The 19922-nt window shown below is 60.8% G+C and overlaps 2 protein-coding genes across 3 annotated transcripts; one reads left to right on the top strand and one right to left on the bottom strand.

Annotated features, from left to right (window-relative positions):
• Nucleotides 1-3850: 3850 nt before the first annotated feature.
• Nucleotides 3851-8586, bottom strand: GTPBP3 (GTP binding protein 3, mitochondrial). Its single transcript, XM_022558792.3, has 9 exons — nucleotides 7357-8586; nucleotides 6761-7014; nucleotides 6565-6651; nucleotides 6272-6474; nucleotides 6028-6100; nucleotides 5789-5932; nucleotides 5236-5401; nucleotides 4719-4997; nucleotides 3851-4545 (listed from the first exon to the last, which is right to left on the bottom strand). Exons 1-9 carry the CDS (start codon nucleotides 7407-7409, stop codon nucleotides 4320-4322), a joined length of 1485 nt encoding a protein of 494 aa, XP_022414500.1. The 5' UTR covers nucleotides 7410-8586; the 3' UTR covers nucleotides 3851-4319.
• Nucleotides 8587-8934: 348 nt separating this feature from the next.
• ANO8 (anoctamin 8) lies at nucleotides 8935-19103 on the top strand. 2 transcript variants are annotated; one of them, XM_089905257.1, is made up of 19 exons: nucleotides 8935-9312; nucleotides 10081-10191; nucleotides 10318-10450; nucleotides 10633-10771; nucleotides 10852-10948; nucleotides 11947-12063; nucleotides 12147-12274; nucleotides 12372-12533; nucleotides 12863-13015; nucleotides 13130-13256; nucleotides 13382-13437; nucleotides 13541-13615; nucleotides 13809-13940; nucleotides 14347-15159; nucleotides 15407-15598; nucleotides 15700-15831; nucleotides 15913-16023; nucleotides 16912-17587; nucleotides 18387-19103. In XM_089905257.1, the coding sequence occupies exons 1-19, from the start codon at nucleotides 9207-9209 to the stop codon at nucleotides 18794-18796; spliced, it is 3870 nt and encodes a 1289-aa protein (XP_089761383.1). In that variant the 5' UTR covers nucleotides 8935-9206; the 3' UTR covers nucleotides 18797-19103. The 2 variants fall into 2 exon arrangements, with proteins under 2 accessions (XP_089761383.1, XP_022414155.2); XM_022558447.3 differs by lacking the exon at nucleotides 13809-13940 and having other exon boundaries at nucleotides 8937-9312.
• Nucleotides 19104-19922: the final 819 nt, after the last annotated feature.

Genomic DNA, 19922 nt, shown 5'->3' with positions numbered 1-19922 from the left:
CAATTTAGTGTTTGTTTAAAATAGCAGATTTTTTTCCTATTTTTTTAAAAAGCATATATTTAAAAAGCAGTTTCTTAAATAAATACAAATAAAAAGCGGTTTCTGAAAAAGCAGATTATCTATTTGTAGCTTTTGTTTTTGCTAGGTTTGCAGAGATTCCCCCAGGTACAGACAACAATTACTGAGGTACCACAGCCTGTTTTGCAGGAACTCCTCCTCACCAAAATGATTCCAGAACAATATCACAAAAGTCCCAGGCATCTGTCTTGTTTGAGGTTTTTTGGTGGGAAGATGGGATGTTAGAAAGGGCACCAGTGTCCAATTAGGGAGCACTTCAACTCACTGATCACTAAATTAGCAGGAAGCCGGGGAAATTTTGCACATTAGAGGAACACAGGGAAATCACAACATGCCCAACAGACTGGGGAAAAAAGTGTTAAAAAGCTATAATACCGACTGCTGGTGAAGAGGCTGGGCCCGTGAGTCATGGCCGCTGGGCCTGCGCGTCCAGAGCCTGTGCTCCGCAGCGGGAGAGGCCACAGCAGTGAGAGGCCCTCGTACCGCAAAAAAAAAAAAAAAAAAAAAAAATTGTGGTCTAGAATCTCAGCTTGTCTGTCTCTCCACTTTGATTCCCTCCCAGCCCATCCCCTGGGACCTTGGACAGGGAGGGGATGAATCACGAGGAGCCGAGGCTGGCAACGCCACGCTTAGGGCAGGCTAGTCAGGAGGGACAAAGGAGCGATATTTCCTGGATACAGGAACCCGGGCGAGAGACGGGCCGCTGCAGGAAACACTCGGCTGGGGCCCCGCCAAGCAAGGGCAGGAGGGTCAGCCAGGCCTGGCCGCCCAGACGGGCCAGTCTGGAGGCCCCAAGGAAGCAGGGACGTCCCTGACCCTGAGCCTACTGCCTGAGCAGCCTGGAGTCCTGGGGAGGATGCCGACAGCAGCCAATCCCAAGCAACCGTGGGACACCTGAGTTTGGCTTCCAGACTCTGACATTCCTGCATTCAAATCTTGGCTCAGTCAATCTCAGCCTCCATTTACTCACCTAGAAATAAGTGTAATAATAATCATCCTAGGGACCTCCCTGGCCGTCCAGTGGTTAAGATTACGTGCTTCCACCGCAGCGGGCGAGGGTTCGATCTCTCGTCGGGGAACTAAGATCCCGCGAGCAGTGCGGTGCGTCCAGAATAATAACCATCATCTTCCTTAACTCTCTGGACCCATGGGCGCAGGTCTCTGATTCTTGGTCGGTCTCTCCCATTCAGAGCGTCCCAATGTCATCCTTCTAATCAGCCCCCACGCCCGCCCGATCTATTCGTCGTGGGATCTGACCACGTGCCTCTCCCGCTCACATACCTCCATGGCTCCTCATCACCCTGGGAACAAAGCCCAGTTCCTCAGCTCTCTTGTGCCCTCCCTCCTCACACACAATACCGCCTTTGCCTCCAGCTGTCCTGGACCTTTGACTCTTTGACTCCTCAGTGACTTTTGTGTTGTGCCCTCAGACTAGAATGCCTTTTTCTTGCCTGCAAATTCTTCTTCCCCCAAGGCCCAGCCCTAGAGATCTCTCCTCCAGGCAGCCCCCCTAGATGCCCCAGGCATAGTTCTTGCTCCCTCTGGGTACCTCTTGGGCCCCATCCTTCCCTCTTCCCAGCCCTGATCCTGTAGCTCTGACTTCTCCACGCTGGTGTCCTCCCCATCTCCATCCCCCCGGGGAGCCAGGTAGGGGCTGAGTACCAGTCAGGGAGTAATTGGCAGACCCTGTGGTCCAGCCGCTGGGTGAGGTTCTGACTCTTTGGGGACTTCCTGTGACCTCTATAAATAACCCCCATGGCTGCTTCCCACAAACCGCCTCTCCCTTCTTGGAAAAAAGGGACCGTAGCCAAGGACCTCAGTCCAGCTGTGTGCCAGGGCCCAGGCATCCTTCCCCAAAAGCATCTCCCCCACCCAGACCCCACTCACCCCTCCTGGGAGCCCTCCAGGCCCTGCCCACACAGAAGACATCTGGGCACCCACCTCTTCTAGACCCACATTGTTGCTTCTTCTTGTCTTTCTGCAAAATGGACATAATAGTAATATCCATGCACTAAACTCATGGAGTGACCCTTTCCCTCCAGAAGCCTTTCATGGTGGGGGTTGGGGGGCAGCAGCTGTCGAACAAGCAGACAAATCAACAGACTGTGACATATTGCAATGAAGTCATGAAGAAATGGGGTCGGAGGTCCCTTTAGCTGGGTGGTGGGTCCTGGACACCTCCCAGCCTCTGCTCATGTGTCCCCTGAAACCGGAGTTTGTATCTTCAACTACTGGAGGTGATTTTTTTCTGATTCTGGAAAAGATCCTGACCCTATTTGAGACTCCATGTCCACCTCTGGCAAAAGGGGAGTTAACCATTCATATGCCACCAGGTGGGTGTGGAAGCCTGGATCTCTGGGACCTTAGGGGCCTGGAGCTTCCCTGGAGGACTGCCAGACACCTTCTTTGTTAGAGCAAAGCGCCCCCTGCTGGTTCATCACCGCCACATCAGGTCACCCATAAGTCTTGGAACCAAAGGCCTCACTATCAGGATCTTCCTCTCCTCCTGGACCTCTTCTCCCTCCTCTCTAGCCCTCATCACTCTACTTCCAGCCACACTAGCCACCTTGCTGTCCCTCGAACACACCGTGATGCTCCCACCTCAGGGCCTTTGCACGTGCCGTGCCCTCCACCTGGGATGCTCTTGCTAGCCTCTCCCATCTGGTTTCCTTCTTCTCACCTTTCAGATGTCGGTGCAGATGCCACCTCTGCAGGGCAGCCTGCCCTTATGTCCACCCCTGACCAGGTCAGGTCTCCTCATTGTAAGTTTGCCCAGCAGCCATCAGGCCTCACCAAAAGGAGCCGTGTCTCTTCTTTAACAAGGGCAGGATTTATGTCTGCTTATTCCCCTCAATGATCCCAGCCCCCTACACACGGCCTGTTGCCCAGAAGGCCTGCAGTGAACTCAAATTGAACTTGAACAGACCTATGTGCAAATCCCAAAGCTGGGGACCTCCAGCAACTAACTACTTCTCTGAACCTGTTTCCTCACCTATAAAACTGTAACAAAATACCCACTGCATTGTGCTGTTATGAAGATCCCATCAAATGATGTGTACAATTCTAACACATACTAGGTGCTGGATAAATATTCACTGAATGAGTGAATGAATCACTGAATGAATGACTAAGCACGAAAAGGAAGTAGGGATTTTGCAAGTCACTTTGAAGATAACAGAAGCAAAGTTTCGGGACTTCCCTGGCAGTCCGGTGGTTAAGACTGCAGGGGGCGCGGGTTCGATCCCTGGTCGGGGAACTAAGACCCCACCTGCCACGTGGCACAGCCAAAAAGAAAATAAATAAATACATAAATAAATAAATAAAAATTAAGGGCTTCCCTGGTGGTGCAGTGGTTAAGAATCCGCCTGCCAATGCAGGGGACACGGGTTCAAGCCCTACTCTGGGAAGAGCCCACATGCCGCGGAGCAACTAAGCCCATGCGCCACAACTACTGAGCCTGTGCTCTAGAGCCTGCGCGCCACAACTACTGAAGCCTGCGCGCCTAGAGCCCATGCTCCGCAACAAGAGAAGCCACCACAATGAGAAGCCCGTGCACCACAACGAAGAGTAGCCCCTGCTTGCCGCAACTAGAGAAAGCCTGCGTGCAGCAACGAAGACCCAATGTAGCCAAAAATATAAATAAATAAACTTATAAAAGAATTAAATAAAATAAAAGTTAAAATTAAAAAACAAAAAGCAAAGTTGCAAGATTAATACTACAAAAAGGAATGACCGCTTGCAGAGCAATAAACACCAATTTGTGTACAAAATACAGGATACAACATACTTTATAGGTGTAGTCCCAAGTATGCAAACATGCAGAGAAAGTTCTGGAAGTATACAAGTTAAGCTGTGACCCCAGCGAGGGGGTGTTTAAATGTTTCCGGATCACCTGAGTTTTTTACATTCCTTTGGTATATGCAAAATAAGTTAAAAACTATGAAACAAAGACCCCTGAGACCCTCTGACCTCCAGCCCAACGCTCCACTCCTAGTTCCCCATTATCAGGTGTCAAAAGAGACCTCCATTCAGCCCCACTCCTGGGCCTGAACCCCCAGCAAGTCCCTGCTAGGGAATCTGGACAGCTGTGGCTTGGTCACAACCAGCAACAGAGGCTTCACCGTTTGGGGTCAAGTTCTTCCCCTATAGGGGCTGAGACTCACACTTGGCCTAAGCTGTTCCCAGATGCCTCAAGGCTTCTGGGTGTCCACCCAGCCTGGGTCTGAGCTTTGGCCGCCCCCTCACTTGCCCACGCAGAAGTCTTGGAAGATGATATCCAGGATCTCCTCGGTGCCCCCTCCGCCGGTGATGCGGGTCAGGTGCCCTCGGGCGACCCGAAGTGCTTCGGCCGCCAGGGCTAAGTCTTTCGCCTGCTTGTAGTGGCCAAGGGCATCCAGGCAGCCCTGGAGGTGATGCTGGTGCCTCGCCCGTGTCAGAAGTGGTGGGCCTGTGGATGGGTCCCCACACCTGGAAGGGACAAAGGATGGGGTCTCTCTCAACATTCAAAGGGGTGAGGGATAATCATACCCATTTTTTAGATACAAAAACTGAGCTGGCAGGGTAGGTTCGTGCCCAAAGCCAGTGGCTCAGCCCCTGAACTTGAACAGAGGGAGGTTGCCCAGCTGGCAAGGGGGGCTCACAATGCAGCCAGCTCCTTCCTCAGCGCTTCCAGGAGGCCATCCAGCCCCTCGCCAGTCAGGCAGGACAGCAACAGGTAAGGGGGCAGGTCAGCACTGGGATCTGGGCCCCCAGCTGGCAGCAGGTCCGACTTATTCAGCACCAGCAGGAGGCGCTGGCTGCGCCCATTTGGGCTCCCGGCTCCCGCAGGGATGACAGCGGTGTCCAGGAAGTTGCAGCTGGACGGAGAGGCCAGGTCAGAAGCATCCAGCACGGCCAGGATGAGGTCAGCCTGCTCCAGCCTGGGGAAGCGGGAAAACGGAGCGTGGACCTCAGGGTTGAGCAATTAGGAGCACTGGGCAGGGGCAGGGGCAGGGGCAGGGGCCGAACTTAAAAAGCTGCCCTCCCCAGATAGCTGGGTCCCCACTTAATGGGGCTTAGTAGCCTTTCCTCATTAAGGAAGAATGAAAAATAAATGCAACCGGTTGAAACAGCAGAGGAAGGGCCCCGTTTCCCCCTCCCACCGCCCTGCCTGCCCACCTTTTTTGGGCGCGCCGCACGCCCTCCTGCTCCACAGGCCCCACGCCCTCCCGCAACCCCGCCGTGTCGCTCAGCAGCGCCGGGAACCCGGCCAGGTCCACGGGGGTCTCCAGCACATCTCGGGTGGTCCCGGGCTCCGGGGATACGATGGACACAGGTTTCCGGCCTGGGGGTGGGGTCAGAGGAAGGGGGAGGAATGGAGATGAGGGAGCCCCTCCCCCAAGGCTCCACCCACCCCCACCCCCGGGCTGGACCTTTTTCACTGCCTTGGCCTCTCCGGTTGCAGAGCACAGGCTCCGGACGCGCAGGCTCAGCGGCCATGGCTCACGGGCCCAGCCGCTCCGCGGCATGTGGCATCCTCCCGGACCGGGGCACGAACCCGCGTCACCTGCATCGGCCACTCTCAACCACTGCGCCACCAGGGAAGCCCCGGGCTGGACCTTCTCTTCGACCTCCCTGGCCCCTTCCCCATCCCTGAAAGCTCGGTAGCCACCCACCCCCACCCCGCCCGCTCCTAGCCCCCTGCCCTGGGCCCCGCCCCCTGACCACGCACTGAGCAGGTTCACTAGGCTGCTCTTGCCGGCGTTGGGAGGTCCCGCAACCACTACATGAGCCCCTGAGCGGAGCCTCTGTCCGCGCCTGGCATCTCGAAGATGTGCGCCCAGTGCCACCTCCAGCTCCCGCACTTCACTGTCAGCTGTGGATGGAGGAAAGGAGAGGGAGTAAGGAGGCCTCGGGGGGCTGAGATGCCAAATGTCCCCACCTCCCACCCCTCCAGGCAGGCAGACCCACCTCGATCCAGGATGCCCTCTTCCAGGTTGTCATCCTCACCAAAATCAATATAGGCCTCCACGTGGGCCAGAGCCTGAGGGAGGGAGGGGTGGATAGTGTGATCATACAGAAACCTACCCCTCAATATGCCCAGGTCCAGCCCGACATAAGGGGTCAGACTGGAGGCTTATAGACAGGAAGCGCTAATATAGGAGATGGTTAGGTAGGGTCTCTGAGGCAAGGTATGAGCGAAGGGTGTACTTGCCTTAGTGAGGGTCTCGGCCCAGCCGCGGCAGAGATGGCTCAGCTCCCCATCTAGCTGCCTCAGGGCCTGTCGCCGCTGTGCCTCTGTTTCTGCATGGATCAGATCCGCCAGCCCCTCCACCTCGGTCAGGCTCAGCTTCCCGTGAGCGAACGCCCTCCTGGTGAACTCGCCTGCCTCCGCAGGCCGCAGCCCTGGCACACTGCCTACGGGAAGGTCCAGGGTCCTGAGCCCCCCTGGCCCCTACCTAGGCCCACCGACATAGCCATACCTCAAACCCAAGGCTGCAGACTCACCCAGGGCCTGCAGGACACCACTCACCACAGCCGGGCCTCCATGCACGTGGAACTCCGCGCAATCCTCACCCGTGAAACTCTGGGGACCTAGTATGTTGAGGAGATAGGTGTCAGGAGGATACAGCCTGGGCAACGCCTGGAAGGAGGAAGCTGGGTCATCGGAGCTACATGCGGTTCTGGATCTGGAGCCCCTCACCCGGGAACCAAAGCACCAGCGCGCGGTCCAAAGGCTCCCCAGAGCGGGGGTCGCTGAGCAGGCGCAGGCAGGCTTTGCGGGCCGGGGGTAAGTCCCGGGGGGCCGTGAGGCTCCGGAGGGCCTGGCCGCTGGCGGGGCCGCTGGTTCGGATCACCGCGATGCCGCAGCGGCCTTGGCCGGAGCTCAGCGCGAAGACAGTGGCTCCGGAACCGGGGGCCGGGGCGCCACTGCCCTGGCGCGTGCACGGTCTGGGACTGGAGAGGAGGAGAGTCAGTCAGTGCATCTGAGAAGTTCTGCCGTCAGAGTGACAGGTGGATAGTGGGCTCGATGGTCGGGAGCTGACCCAAGTGGAAGTTCTGCGGCTGGGGGTTGGACAGACTGGAGGGTCTGAGGCCAGAAGATGACTGGATTGAGATCTCTGAGAGCAGAAGTTGACCCAGATGTGGGCTCTGCGGCAGGGGGATGGACAGATTGGGGCTTGGAAGAAGGGGAAAGGTGGTTCTGCCGCAGGGAACTGCGCCCCCAGATCCCAGGGAGAGGGTTTGGGGCCCAAGTAGCGCCCTACGCTGTCACACCCCTTCCCCAGGTCGCCCCACCTGCGAGGCCCACGTGCCGCCCGGGCTACCAGGGTCCACAGCCCCCGCCACATGGATTCTCAACCAGCGACACGCCTGCTCACCCAGCCCGGGAGTCTGCAAGTCCAGGCAGGAAGCCCCGCCCACTCCGCGGCACGACTGGTAAAGCGCTCAACGATTCTCGATTACCATTGGGCCCCTTAGAAGACGTACCGCCCACCCACTGAAGATCTTCGCTTCTACTGGCTGATGCCAGGGAAAGAGGCAGGGGGCTCGCACGCCGGGGTGCAGTGAAAGGGTGTTCCACCGGCAACATTAGACAGAATTTTTAGGATCCTAGAGCGGCCGGGATCCTAGACACCGGAAGTGAGAGGTGGAAGTAAGGACAGGGCTTGGCATAGAGCAGTGGGAATTATAGAGGCGAGTGTTTGAGTCGAAGCAAGAGCATCTCAGTGGCGGGAGTGATGAGTTCCGGGGGACCTACGCATTGGCTCTGGGAAAATCTTGTCAAAATTTCTGGGAAGACTTCTACTTGTTTCCTCGTAACTCTACAGTTTCTCGCCCCTCCCCATCTTTCCCTCCCGCCGAACCCTCGGCCTCGGATACCCTTCTTCATTTGACAAACTCTGCCTCAGTGCCTAGCTCCAAGGTCCCCCTCCGCCAGGAAACCTCCCAAGGACCCCCAGCACAGTCTTCTTTCCCTTCTGGGCTACTCTGGCCCAGGTCTGCTCCTGCAGAGTTGAGTGTCCGGTCTGTCTCTGGCTCCCCGGAAGCCAGAGAGGGGAGTCTCAAAGATTACTTTCAGGTTAACCCAGGACAGCGCCGGCTCGCGAAATAAAGCGCAGATGGTGGAATTCCAGGCACCAGATGGGCGGGGTCTCCGGGGGTGTTTTCTCGCGGCTAATTTTCTGGTTCTTGGACGGAGAGAGCGGGCAGCCCGCCTGTACTTCGGGAAGACGGGAACAGGACACAGTTCTAATGACCTCAGGCCTCGCCCTGCTCAGTTTTTTCATTTGTAAAAGACGGGCGAATGATGACATTCGCAGTCTCCGAGTTGTTCCATCTGTCAAAAGTATACATCAAACGCCTACCGTGTGACCACTAAGAATCAGTCTGGGTCCCTGCCCTCGCTGGCCTGTCAGCCTAACGGAGGAGGCTACACAGGATGGTCGGGGGTCCGGGTGACAGGCAAAATACAGGGCACCCAGTTAAATGTAGATTTCAGATAAACGAGGAGTAACGTTTTAGTATAACTATGTTCCATGCAATATTTGGGATATACTAAAAATTTATTCATTTATCTGAAATTCACATTTAACTAGGAGGACTGTATTTTTATTTGCTAAACTTGATAATTCTATCGGGTCCTCCCTGAGGACGTTACATCCTGAAGGGTGCAGGGGTTAACTGGACAAAGAGGGCGTGAAGAGTGACCTAGGTAGCTAAACAGCATGTGCTAAGGTCATAAGGCAGGACCTGCATCTCAGATTCCAAACCGATGGCGAAACTAAGGCTCCGAAGCGGAGAATCCAGGCCCGGGGCGGGCGGGGACCGGGAAGAGAACGCACGTTCGGTGCGGGCGGGAACGAGCACCAGAGAGCGAGGTGGGCGGGCAAGAACGAAACCCAGAAAACAACAAGGGCGGAGTCGAGAACCAGAGAAAGACGTGTCCGGGGCCGGGAAGGAGAATCGAGGTTCGGCGCGGGCGGGGACGAGAAGCAGCGCTCGGGCACGCGGGGACGGCAGCCGGCGCGGGCGGGCGCGGCCTTTGTCTCCTCCTCTGGCGCTCTCCGTGGCTGCACCCGCCCCATGAGCCCGCGGTCCCCCAGCGCCTGAGCCGCCCGCAGCCCCTGACCTGCCCTGCCCTCGCAATGGCCGAAACTGCCTCCGGCGCCGGGGGCACGTCCCTGGAGGGTGAGCGTGGCAAGAGGCCCCCGCCGGACGGCGAGCCTGCAGCCCCGGCGTCCGGAGTTCTGGGTATGTGTGCAGCGCCTGGATCTGACAGAGTGGCAGGTGCCTGGGGTGTTCGCGGCGGCTGTACGGGGAGGGGATTGGAGTCAGCGGTCCCGGTCTGGAGTCCAGTCGAGGGGCCCGCTCCTCCGGCACAGCGCCTGCGGCCGGGCGGGCGCGGCTGGGACGGTGCTGCGGGTGGGGGCTCCCAGCGCAGAGACACCGACACGCCCCTCCTAGAACCCCAGCCCGGGGCTGAGCCCAGTCACCCCTTGGGCTACCGGATCGCTGCCGAGCAGTGATGCGCTTGAGAGAGCCTCTCCACAGAGGCTACAGAATCGTACAGTCCTGGGTTCGAATCCCTGCTCGACTGTGTGACCTTGGGCGCGTGACTTAAATGCTCTGGGCCTCAGTTTCCTCGCCTGTGAAATGGGGGTAAGAACCGCGCCCAGCTATGAGGACGCACTGACATAATGTGGTGAGGCGCTCAGATCTGCTAGTGAGCGCCCCATCGATTGTGGTTTTGGAGGCGGAGCTGGGCCTCGAGAATGAGTAAGATTTGTAACGGAGGACCTGGGGGAAGGGCATTCCTGGAGAAGGGCCTGGCTGGTGCAAGGACGTGGAGGGAAGGAAACAACCCAAGGCCAGAACTCGCAGGGCCTTGAATGCCAAGCTGAGAGCCGAGGAGCCCTGGCAAGTGTGTGATCGGGGGCAAGGGCTGGAGGGACCAAGACTGGAGGCCAGGGTTCTGATCCGGGAATGGCCTGACCCCAGCCTGCCCTGCCTGCTCCCCAGATAAGCTTTTTGGGAAGCGGCTCCTGCAGGTGGGTCGGTACCTGGTGTCCCACAAGGCATGGATGAAGACGGTGCCCACGGAGAACTGCGACGTGTTGATGACCTTCCCAGGTACCTGTGTCCATCCCCCCAGGGTCCAGAGTGAGCTCCCTTGAGCTGGGCTCCCCTGAGTAGGAGTCTGCAGGAGGCCTTAGACCACCCATGGCAAGGGCTATCGGTCCCTGTGCCCCTTGGCAGACACGACCGATGACCACACGCTGCTATGGCTGCTGAACCACATCCGCGTGGGCATCCCCGAGCTCATCGTGCAAGTCCGCCACCATCGCCACACGCGTGCCTACGCCTTCTTCGTCACCGCCACGTATGAGAGGCGAGTCCCTGTCCCTGGCCTCTCGCTGACCCTGCCACTCAGCTCCCCGCCCTTCCATGCACCAACTGCGAGGTCCAGCCACCCCGCATTTGTCCCTGACGGCCACCAGGTACACCATCCCTAGTTCCAGGATGGTGAGCCAGGGTCTCCCCTTGATCCCACCTCCCCTGCCCTTCCTGCAGCCTACTCAGAGGGGCCGACGAGCTGGGCCTGCGCAAAGCAGTGAAGACTGAGTTTGGCGGGGGCACCCGCGGCTTCTCCTGCGAGGAGGACTTCATCTACGAGAATGTGGAGAGTGAGCTGCGCTTCTTCACCTCCCAGGTGCGGCCGGCTCTGGCCCCCAGCGCACATTCTTAGCCCGTGGGCGGCTGCTCCCTGTGCTCACGCCCTGTCCCCTGCAGGAGCGCCAGAGCATCATCCGCTTCTGGCTGCAGAACCTCCGTGCCAAGCAGGGAGAGGCACTGCACAATGTGCGCTTTCTGGAGGACCAGCCAATCAGTGAGTGAGGCGGTCCCAACCTTCCAATCATATGTGGGGAGTTGGCTGGGGCTCTTAGAGGACAGCTATCAAAGTAGGAGGGTTAGGAAGGTGAGGCCTAGATGCAACCAATCAGGGGCTACTGAAGAGTTGGGCGGGGCCTGGAGATCAATCAATGAGCTGAAGGGGCGTGGCCTCAGCAAAGGGGTGGGGCTTGTCCCCTCGGAGGCAGGTCCGGGAGAAATCCTTCTCTGGGTCTGGGATAAGGTAGGGGCAGGACCATGGACAGCACTCCGCGTACTGTGTGGTGCAGCCCTGGGCCTCAGTTTCCCCTCCAGGAAACGAGCCGCTGCAAGTTCACCTTCTAATGCCAGCTTTGCACCATTCCTCAGACATTTGGAGCAATGAGCTGAGGCCAAATAGCTCTATTTAAAAAAGTGGTTCAGGGCTTCCCTGGTGGCGCAGTGGTTGAGAGTCCGCCTGCCGATGCAGGGCACACGGGTGCGTGCCCCGGTCCGGGAAGATCCCACATGCCGCGGAGCAGCTAGGCCCGTGAGCCATGGCCTCTGAGCCTGCGCGTCCGGAGCCTGTGCTCCGCAACGGGAGAGGCCACAACAGTGAGAGGCCCGCATACCGCAAAAAAAAAAAAAAAAAAAGTGGTTCAGGGAAATTCCCTGGTGGTCCAGTGGTTAGGACTCCACACTTCCACTGCAGGGAGCCCGGGTTCGATCCCTGGTCGGGGAACTAAGATCCCGCAAGCCGTGCGGTGTGGCCAAAAAAAAAAAAAAAAAGTGATTCCCCACTGGGCTCCCACCTTCTCAGGTTTCCTGCACCCTTCCCCTCCTTCCCCTGCACCTCCCAAATTTTGAGGAAGAACCGGATATTCCTTCCACCAAGAACTCCTCTCCTGGGAAGAGCCTCTGCGAGTTTAAGAGCAGGCAAAAAGCTATGACTTGGGTTTCAGCCGAGGGGGGCTGGCCAGGCCCAGCACAGGCAGAAGGGTTCTTGTCCCCCAACAGTCCCTGAACTGGCGGCCCGCGGGATCATCCAGCAGGTGTTCCCAGTCCACGAGCAGCGCATCCTGAACCGCCTCATGAAGTCATGGGTGCAGGCTGTGTGTGAAAACCAGCCTCTAGGTGTGGTCCGGCCAGGGGGAGGGGGTGGGGGTGGGGTCCCAGGAGACAGTCAGGGCTGACTGGGACACCCCTGTCCCTGGCAGATGAGATCTGCGACTACTTTGGCGTGAAGATTGCCATGTACTTCGCCTGGCTGGGTTTCTACACATCGGCGATGGTGTACCCGGCGGTCTTCGGCTCTGTCCTGTACACATTCACAGAGGCTGATCAGGTGCCGGGTGTGGACTGCACAGGGGCTGGGACACCCAAGACACCTTCCTCCCTGGACTGGGCCAGCCAACATTTCAGCCCTCCTCTGCCACCCCCAGACAAGCCGGGATGTATCCTGCGTGGTCTTTGCCCTCTTCAACGTGGTCTGGTCAACGCTCTTCTTGGAGGAGTGGAAACGGAGGGGAGCAGAGCTGGCCTACAAGTGGGGGACGCTGGACTCACCCGGGGAAGCTGTGGAGGAGCCACGGCCCCAGTTCAGGGTCAGTCAGGGGGGATCTGAGTTCAGGGACTTTGAGAATGGGGTTAAAAAAAAAGAAAAAACACACTGGGCGAGGAGCATTGCAAGAACAAAGGGAGGGGTGAAGTAGGGCTGCAGCGTCCGAGATGGTATGCCAAGTGGGGGACTCTCCATGCCCAAAGGGAGAGGGGTGGGAAATTGGCTTTGAGGGGCTGGGAAGGGTGCATTAGGCGGGGGTACCGCAGTAGCAGAGCATGACAAAGAGACACTGAGGTCGAAGGGTCGGGAAGGGTGCAGGCCAGAGGCAGCCCCTCTGATCTCACGTTGGGCCGGGCCTCCACCCTCTGCCAGGGCGTGCGGCGCATCAGCCCCGTGACTCGGGCCGAGGAGTTCTACTACCCGCCCTGGAAGCGGCTGCTTTTCCAGCTGCTTGTGAGTCTCCCCTTGTGCCTCACCTGCCTGGCCTGTGTGTTCCTGCTCATGCTCGGCTGCTTCCAGCTGCAGGTGACCTCCAGCCCCTAGCCCTGGCCTTGGCCCCGACCTGGCGGCCACCTGTCCAGGTGTGCTGTGAGCTGAGCCCAGCTGCCGGGGTGACCTGTGAACGCCCTGCCCCTGCAGGAGCTGGTGCTGAGTGTGAAGGGGCTGCCCCGTCTCGCCCGCTTCCTGCCCAAAGTCATGCTGGCCCTGCTGGTCAGTGCAAGCGCCGAGGGCTACAAGAAGCTGGCCGTCTGGCTCAATGACATGGGTATGCCCTGCAAGGGGAGGTCCCACTGCCCACCCCCCAGGAGGAAGGGCCCCTCCTCCCTGCGGGGTGTGCCTGCCGCCCATGACGGTCTGGGCCACCCCCTCACTCTCCTCCTTGGCCCCCAGAGAACTACCGGCTGGAGAGCGCCTATGAGAAACACCTCATCATCAAGGTTGTCCTGGTGAGTGGTGGCCAGCAGGCAGGCAGGGGTTCTGCAGGGGATACACGGGAGCTCCTGGGGACAGAGGTGGCAGGGTGACCACCCACCTGCCTGCTTCCCACAGTTCCAATTCGTCAACTCATACCTGAGCCTCTTCTACATTGGCTTCTACCTCAAGGACATGGAGCGCCTGAAAGAGGTAAGACCCCGGCCTGAAGCAGTGCCCCCCATGGCAGCCAGTGGGGGGGCCAGACCTGGCCCAACGGGTCCATGGGCTCTCCAGCCCCTCCCCCCCTCCTCCATCCTTCTCTCCTCTCTGTCCGTCTGTGTGTCCTCTCTCTACCTGTCGCCCCCCCATCTGTATGTCCACCTGTCCGTCGGTCCCTCCACAGCTCCTGATCGTCCTGTCCCTGTCCCAGAGCCTCGAGCGGCAGCTTTGGGCGGTGCTGGTCCCGCTCGCGGCCCTGCGGTTCTGCCTTCTCCTCCTCTCCCTCCGGGGCCTCCTGCTCATGGCCCGGGCCAAAGTACTGGCAGGTGGCGAGCCCTCGGGGCTTCGCCAGGGTGGGCAATGTGGCTATGCTGGGGGCCTCACACCAAGCCGAGGGTGCATGCTCTGAGGGGATGGGCTTCCGCTGACGGGGTGCAGGTGGCAGGAGCCCCCGGAGGCCCTGGCCACCAGCTGAGTGAGCTCCTGGGCGGTGCTGCAAGCAGGGAAGCCATGGCCTGCCCAGGAGATTGGCTAGGAGCGCTGTGACCTGCCCAGCTGCGATTTGGGGTTGCCTCCGTGTCCAGGGACATCCAAATTGGGTTCAGGGTGTGTCTGGAAGCGTGTTTCGGGAGGGCGGGTGCCCAGTCCCTGCAGCCTGTCCCGGTGCCCAGAGCCCCGCCCGCCCCCCACGTGGCCTTTCTCCACCCCCTTCCTGCCCCCAGATGCTGGCCACTCTGCTGATCACCCGCCAGTTCCTCCAGAATGTTCGAGAGGTCTTGCAGCCGCACCTGTACCGGCGGCTGGGCCGTGGCGAGATTGGCCTGCGGGCTGCCTGGGAGCTGGCCCGTGCCCTGCTTGGCCTACTGAGCCTCCGGCGCCCTGCACGCCACCTCGAAGCCCAGGCTGAAGAGGGTGTCGGTGGCAGCAGCGGTGGGGGGGGCCGCAGGTGTCTCAGTGGGGCCTGCGGGGCACCTGAGGAGGAGGAGGAGGCCACCATGGAGCGTCGGCCAGCGGGGGAAGGTGGGGAGGTAGGGGACGGGCCTCGGGGGGGCAGGGAGGAGGAGGAGGACGAGGAGGAGGAGGAGGACGAAGAGGAGGAAGACGAGGAGGAGGAAGGCGAGGAGGGCGGCCTCCTGGACTGCGGGCTTCGGCTGAAGAAGGTCAGCTTTGCTGAGCGGGGGGCTGGGCGGCGGCGGCTGGGCCCAAGCCCGGAGGCCCTCCTGGAGGAGGGGAGCCCCACCATGGTGGAGAAGGGGCTGGAAGCTGGCGTGTTCACGCTGGCCGAGGAGGACGATGAGGCCGAGGGGGCTCCCAGCAGCCCTGAACGGGAGCCCCCGGCTGTCCTGCTCCGCCGGGCCAGAGGTGAGGGCCGCGACCAGGGCCCCGATGGGGGCCCAGACCCAGAGCCGGGCTTGGGTGACTCAGCCCGGAAGCAGCGGCGGCAGAACCGGTCATCTTGGATCGACCCACCCGAGGAGGAACACTCAGCCCAGCTCACCCAGGCTGAGCTCGAGAGCTGTATGAAGAAATACGAGGTGAGGAGGGCGCCTGAGGGCAGGGGCCGGGCCCTCCGAGGGGCGCAGCGCAGTGAGGTGGAGGGCCTGGGGGTGATGGGAGGGAATAACGAGACCCTTCATGTGGTCAGGAACCTGCCCGAGGGGGAGCTCTGGGTCCATGCAGAATAATCTGGGGGGTGGGCTTGAGGAGAGGAAGGTGGTCTGAGGGAGGAGGTGTCCTGGGCGGAGGGAGAGCCCTAGGCCCCACCCAGGTGCCCGCCCACAGGACACGTTCCAGGACTACCAGGAGATGTTTGTGCAGTTTGGCTACGTCGTGCTCTTCTCGTCTGCCTTCCCCCTGGCTGCCCTCTGCGCCCTCATCAACAACCTCATCGAGATCCGCAGTGACGCCCTCAAGCTGTGCACGGGGCTGCAGCGGCCCTTTGGGCAGCGGGTGGAGAGCATTGGCCAGTGGCAGGTGGGGGGAGGGCTGAGGGCCCCGAGCCGGGGTGCACCAAGGAGGAGCGGGTGCTGGGGAGGGTGGCTGCGCACCCCCTGAGCCCGCCTGTCCCCCTGCAGAAGGTGATGGAGGTCATGGGCGTCCTGGCAATCGTAGTCAACTGCTATCTAATTGGCCAGTGTGGGCAGCTGCAGCGCCTCTTCCCCTGGCTCAGCCCCGAGGCGGCCATCGTGTCCGTGGTGGTGCTTGAGGTGGGGCTGGCGGCCGGGTTGGGGGAGCCAGGCGGCGGGTGGGTGTCCCCGTGCCTACAGCCTCCTCCTCTGTCACCTCAGCACTTCGCTCTGCTTCTCAAGTACCTCATCCACGTGGCCATCCCCGACATCCCGGGCTGGGTGGCTGAGGAGATGGCCAAGCTGGAGTACCAGCGCCGGGAGGCCTTCAAGGTATGTGGGCTGGGGTGAGTGCGCTTTACGTCTCTGCTCCGTGGGGCTTCTCCACCTAGCCTGGCTGGCCGTCCAGTCCTTAGCAGGAGGGTGGGTGTTAAGAGCCTGGTGTAATAATTAGCATTCCAAAGGGGCCCGGTCCCCTCTGGGATCCTGGTGGCATCCAGCACCAGGTTGGCACTCACGAACTGTCATCCACCAGCTTGCCCAGCATTGCCCTGTTGGGGGCCAGAGACACAGCTGACGCTTCCTAGAAGCCCAAGCCTCTGCCGCATTCCTCAGAAAGCTGCAGAGAAGGCCAGGGAGCTCACTGGCGCCAACCGATGGAGCTCTCCACGATGATGGAAATGTTCTATATCCGTGCTGCCGATGTAGCCCCTCACTACAGATGACCAACGAGCACTTGAAACGGGGCTGGTGCCACTGAGAAACAGACTTTTTCTTTGCAGTTATTTAAATTGACAAAGCCGTGTGTGGCTACCGGCCACTGGATGGGGCAGTCACAGCTCTGTGTCTCACCAGTTCTCCAGAAAGCAGGGAACCACTGAGGCCCAATATTTGTTTACACTCTCCCAATTCCTAAGACGGTGTCTGGCAGGGGATCAGGGACAGAGGCGGTGGCCAGTAAATGTTCGTTCTCTTTTCAGGCCTCAGAAAGCACCGGCATGGGTCCAGGGATGCAGTTGGTGCCCCATAAGTGTTTAGATCTCTCCCCACTTCTGCAGAGAGCCCCAGGGTGGGTCCAGGGATGCAGGTGGTACCCAAGAAGCGTTCGGATCTCTCCCAACTTCCGCAGGAGAGCGCCGGCATGGGCCCGGGCCTGGTTTGGTGCCTGCTCGCCCGCCTGCTCTTCCCAGTGTCCCCATAATGGCCCCGTTCTGCCCACAGAGACATGAGCGCCAGGCCCAGCACCGCTACCAGCAGCAGCAGCGGCGGAGGCGAGAGGAGGAGGAACGCCAGCGCCACGCAGAACATCATGCCCGCAGGGAGCGCGACGCCAGTGGCCGGGAGGAAGCTCGGGCTGAGGGCTCCGGGTTGGACCCTGCTGCCCCAGAGAAGGCCTCGGCCAAGGCCAAGGGCAGTGGGGCAGCAGGAGGCCATGGGCCGGAGCGGCCCAAGCGCCCGGGGTCCCTGCTGGCACCTAACAACGTCATGAAGCTGAAGCAGATCATCCCACTGCAGGGCAAGTTCCTGTCGTCCGGGGCTGCATCCTCGCTGGCCGGCGCGGGGGCCAACCTCACTGCCCGGCCGCCCCCTGCCCCGTCTCCCACAGGCAGTGACACCCGCCTGCCGGCCTTCCTCAGCTTCAAATTCCTCAAGTCACCCGAGACCCGGCGGGACCCAGAACGTAGCCACTCGCCGCCCAAGGCCTTCCACGCCAGCAAGCTCTTCCCCTTCGGCGGGGCCCGGGCTGAGGCCGGGTCCAACGGGGCGGGCGGGCAGGCCCGGCAGGACGGGACCCCCAGCGGTGGCAGTGGTGGTAGCCGAGCCCAGCGGAGTGGGCCGGCAGACGAGGCCGCAGCTGAGGAGCCGGACACACCCCGGCCCGAAGAGGAAGGCTCAGGTCACAAGCTTTAACTCGGGGGTGGGGACTCTGGGCCGGGCTTTGGGGATAGGGGCGGGGTGTCCAGGCCTGGGGAGAGGGGCTGAAGGGGACAGAGGAGGCCCAGTCTCCCGGTACCGGTTGGGGACCTGGGTATGTGGTACATGGAGCCTCTTGATCAAAGCCTACCCAGTCTTTCCGGGACCCCAGAGAGCCTGGAGCCCTGTGCCTGACCCTCCTCACCCCTGGGGAGGGATGCCAAAGCCCCTCGTCCCAGTGCCCCTCGCACGGCCTGCCATGCTCCAGTGCCAGGAGAGATGAGGGAGGCCCCTTCACCACCTGGTCCTGCCTCTCCTGCCCCCATGAGACCCTACACCCAGCTCACTCTGGGGGCACTGGACCCCCAGGCCTCTATGCAAGTCCCCACCCTGCAGCCCAGCTGTTCGAGGTGGCCTTTCTGGGAGGTGGAGCTCAGGCTGCCCACCCAGGGAGTTCAGGGCTGCAGCCACAGTGAGCCACACAGGCCTCACTGCCGCCCCTCCCACCCCGTCCCAGCCCGGAGTCCAGCAGCCCATCCCAGAGAGCCCAAGAGGTGGCAGCTGTAGCACCAGGGATATAGGTCAGAAGTCAGAGGGACTTCCTCAGACCGTCCTCTCTCCGTGACGGGGAGGGGCCCAGTGCCCAGAGGCGGGGGATGCACCCGAAGAAGCCCACCCCTTGTCACTGATCAGAAGCAATAAGGCCCTCCATGTGCCTGAAAGCCCGGAGGGAGCGCGGGCAGGCCGGCATCTCCCCGGAACGGCCCCTCTCGCCTCCGCAGGGACAGCGCCGGCCCCGGTGGGCGCCCCAGCCCTCCGCACCCGCCGCAGCCGGAGCCCTGCGCCGCCGCCGCCGCCGCCGCCGCCGCCGCCAACACCGCTGCCCCGGCCCCCGACGCCACCCGCCGGCTGCTGGCAGTGGGACGGGCCGTGGGGCTGCGGGGGCGAGGGCGCCGCCCCCCGCCAGGCCCCTGCCGCCGCCGCCGCCGAGTGTCCGCCCTGCGTCCTCGCCGGGTCCCTGCCCGCCCCGGCAGCTGGCGTCCTGCCGGGGGACGCCAGCTTCTACAGCCTCCCACCGCCGCCGCTGCCTCCCACCTCCGAGCCCCCGGAGCCCCCGGCACCGTCGCCCAGCCCCAGCTCCAGTCCCAGTCCCAGTCCCCAGGCCGTGTGCTGGCCCAGCGGCTGGCATTAGCTCCGCCCGCCCTGCCTTCCTGTTTTCATATGCAATATCAATCACGGACGGGGCGGCAGCCGCCACCCAGAAAACGCTGCTGTCGGTGTATCCCAGTATTGGTTGCCCCCTCCTGGGTCAGGGCTGGGGGCCTGGGGCCCCTCTATCTGCCGTTTTCCTTTTGACCAGGATGGGGGGAAAGGAAAGGAAACCCCCCCAAAACAACAGAAAACACACACAGAATAGGCGATTATTTATTTGTTTTTAATTTATTTTGTCATATTTTTGTAAAACGGCAGAAATGCAATAAAAAGTATATTTCAACAGTGCCGAAGGGCGGAGCTGTGGAAAAGGGACGTAAGGGGCCCTGACGAGGTTGGGGGCAGCTCTTTGGGGGCCTGGCAGGCCTAGGGTGGGTCCCCCCCCGTCTATGACCCTTAGGGAACTCCTCCAAAGAACTGGGTCTCCAGGCCATGGCTGGAAAACTCCAAAAATCCAGGCCCAGGGGCCCCTGGGAGGAGCTGCAGAGCCTCAGGCCCCATCTTCGGTCTCCTAGACTAAGAAAGAAATCTCAAAGTACTGATAGGACTCAGCAGTGTGGGCCCTGGGCCTGGGTCCTGAGTCAGCCTCAGTCGTGCAGGGCTACCCTTTCTGGCACACCCGCCTCCCAGGCTGCCATCTGAGGAGTCAAGGGCTGCGGGGAGAACTTGGGTGTGGAAGTCAGAAGGCACCTGGTGCCTAAGTCTCGATGTTGAGGGGATGGCATGTTGGGGTGTGGCTTCTGGGAAGGGCCGGGATGCCCCACTGTGGGACGGCTGTCAGACCCTATTCGCTGGGACTCTTCACTGTGATCAGGGATGGACATGGCCTCTCCCACCCTCAGGTGTGTCCACATACAAAGGCTCAGGGCCCAACGGGCCCCACCCCAGGCAGGGCTGGGGGAGCCAGTGTGAGGAAGGGGCACTTGCGGGGGGCCCATGAAAGAGAAATCAGGGTTCACTGGAGGCAGGAGAGCAGCCTGTGCAAAGGCACAGAGGTGTGGGAAGGCAGGGTTTGGTGTTTGGGGGAACAGAGTAAGAGTAAAGGCAAGAGGGGTGGGTGGAGGCTGGCTGAGGGGCCTGTGCTGGGGAGACCACGGGACCCCTGC

The sequence above is a fragment of the Delphinapterus leucas genome, unplaced genomic scaffold (assembly GCF_059928025.1).
Source record: "Delphinapterus leucas isolate spDelLeu-1000000601 "Yukka" unplaced genomic scaffold, BTC_Dleu_Yukka2 spDelLeu_asBTCV2_sq25, whole genome shotgun sequence".
NCBI classification, from domain to species: Eukaryota; Metazoa; Chordata; class Mammalia; order Artiodactyla; family Monodontidae; genus Delphinapterus; species Delphinapterus leucas.
Note: the sequence above shows the minus strand (reverse complement) of the source record. Positions and strands in the feature narration are given on the sequence as shown.